The 2,500-nt window shown below is 47.0% G+C and overlaps 1 protein-coding gene across 1 annotated transcript in view; it reads right to left on the bottom strand.

Annotated features, from left to right (window-relative positions):
- The window catches only part of LOC122264086 (pyrethroid hydrolase Ces2a), a 14,863-nt gene that overhangs the window by 10,155 nt on the left and 2,208 nt on the right, over nucleotides 1-2,500 (bottom strand). Inside the window, exons 3-5 of the mRNA XM_086546745.1 lie at nucleotides 1,461-1,613; nucleotides 616-757; nucleotides 1-99 (exon numbers count right to left, since the gene is read on the bottom strand). The exon at nucleotides 1-99 is cut by the window's left edge and continues 87 nt beyond it. Coding sequence (XP_086402871.1) covers nucleotides 1-99; nucleotides 616-757; nucleotides 1,461-1,613 — 394 coding nt within the window. The remainder of the gene's footprint in view (nucleotides 100-615; nucleotides 758-1,460; nucleotides 1,614-2,500) is intronic.

Raw genomic sequence — 2,500 nt, forward strand, 5'->3', positions numbered from 1 at the left:
CGAGGTCACGGATGTTTTCCTGCACCCACTGGAGGGCCACGGTTTGATCCTTCAGGCCCAGATTGCCACGGAGTTCAGAATCCTCAGTGGACAAGAATCCTGTGGAGGTCCGGAAAGGATTAAAGGTGTCAGGATGGGTAGATTATCGTATGTGGAATATTGTGTTGTAATTTCGTGAATGAAAATGACAGTAATTGTGTGGGTGAAATGGCTCAATTGAAAATAAAGGTTCCTTTTTTATATAAACACACACACACATATATATATATATCTATATCCATCTATCTATCTATCTATCTATCTATCTATCTATCTATATATATATATATATATATATATATATATATATATATATATATATATATATATACACATGTTTTTTTTTTTTTTTTTTTTTTTTTTTTTAATCTCATCTTGCGCTTGTTGGTCCACCTTCCCTCTCTACCCCTTGTTCAGTGCTGTATTTATAAATCTACCAGCCCCCAGTGGCACTAAAAAAAGGGTTTGAAAGCCGAACCTGTATATAACTAGACGACCATCTGGACACACACACATACACACACACACACACACACACACACACAAAAAAAAAAAAAAAAAGGCCAGTACCCTAACCTAGAGTACCCAGACGGTACTGGATGATGACGACCACCACGTCCTTCGTCAGGAGCGGGAAGGGCTTGTACTCCTCTCCCCCCCCGAAGAGGAAGCCGCCACCATGAATCCACACCATGACAGGCAGGTCGGACGCGAACGGCTGAGGATACAAGGCAAGTCTGTCATGAGATGTCATGTTGGTGATGTCATGTCATAAGGGGAAGAGGTGAATGTTCATTTTTTTCTTCTTCTTCTATAATCTCTTTATGTTATGGATTAGACATGATCGAACTTTGGGGAGAATTCTCTCAACAAATATGATTTCTTATGACAACAACAATAACAATGCTGGTGATAATAATGATAGGAATACAACTATTACTTATACTACTACTATTACTACTGCTACTGCTACTACTATAACTATTACCATAATGCTACTACTGATGCTGATAAAGATCATGGTAATAATGATAACACTAACTATACAAACAATAATAATGATGATAATGGTCAAAGAAAAATAGTAATGATGGTGATGATAATAATAATGATGATAATAATAATAGTATCATAGACTAATAATGATAATAACAACGATAATCATAGTTATAATAATGATAATAACAGCGATAATCATAGTTATAATAATGATAATAACAAAGATAATCATAGTTATAATAATGATAATAACAACGATAATCATAGTTATAATAATGACAATAACAACGATAATCATAATAACAATAATGATGATAACGACAATAAAGGACAATCCTAATAATGATAACAACAATAACAACAATCCTAGCAACGCCACAGATGATAATGGCACCGCGCCGAGCCCCTCGAGGCCAACTGACCCGTGGCGTGAAAACGGAGAGATAGAGGCAGTCCTCCTCGCCCTCGACTACCGCTTCCTCGCCCTTGAACATGCCAATGCCGAACTGCGGGCACTTGGGCAGAGGCAGCGACCCGTTCCTGACGCCGGTCCACGCCCCAGCCGGCTGAGGGTCCTAGGGGCAGGGGGGGACAAGGGTGAATAGGAGCAGGGAATCCTAGGGGCAGGGGTGAGCAGGGTGAATGGGAGCAGGGAATCCTAGGGACAGAGGTGAGCAGGGTATCCTAGGGACAGGGGCCATAGGTGAGCAGGGAATCCTAGGGACAGGGGACAGGGATGAGAAGGGAATCCTAGGGCCAGGGACCAGAGGTGAGCAAGGAATCCTAGGGACAGGGGCCAAGGGCGAGCAGGGAGTCCTAGGGACAGGGGACAGGGATGAGCAGGGAATCCTAGGGCCAGGGACCAGAGGTGAGCAGGGAATCCTAGGGACAGGGGCCAAGGGTGAGCAGGGAGTCCTAGGGACAGGGGACAGGGATGAGCAGGGAATCCTAGGGACAGGGGCCAAGGGTGAGCAGGGAATCCTAGGGACAGGGGCCAGAGGTGAGCAGGAAATCCTAGGGGCAGGGGACAGGGGCCAAAGGCGAGCAGGGAATCCTAGGGCCAGGGACCAGAGGTGCAGGGGACAGGGGTGAGCAGGGAATCGTAGGGACAGGGGACAGGGGTGAGCAGGGAATCGTAGGGACAGGGGACAGGGGTGAGCAGGGAATCCTAGGTGCAGGGGACAGGGGTGAGCAGGGAATCCTAGGTGCAGGGGACAGGGGTGAGCAGGGAATCCTAGAGACAGGGGACAGGGGTGAGCAGGGAATCCTAGGTGTAGGGGACAGGGGTGAGCAGGGAATCCTAGGTGCAGGGGACAGGGGTGAGCAGGGAATCCTAGAGACAGGGGACAGGGGTGAGCAGGGAATCCTAGGTGCAGGGGACAGGGGTGAGCAGGGAATCCTAGGGACAGGGGACAGGGGTGAGCAGGGAATCCTAGGTGCAGGGGACAGGGGTGAGCAGGGA

The sequence above is a fragment of the Penaeus japonicus genome, unplaced genomic scaffold (genome assembly GCF_977035675.1).
Source record: "Penaeus japonicus unplaced genomic scaffold, GWHDUDI00000001_assembly GWHDUDI00000018, whole genome shotgun sequence".
Classification (NCBI taxonomy): Eukaryota; Metazoa; Arthropoda; class Malacostraca; order Decapoda; family Penaeidae; genus Penaeus; species Penaeus japonicus.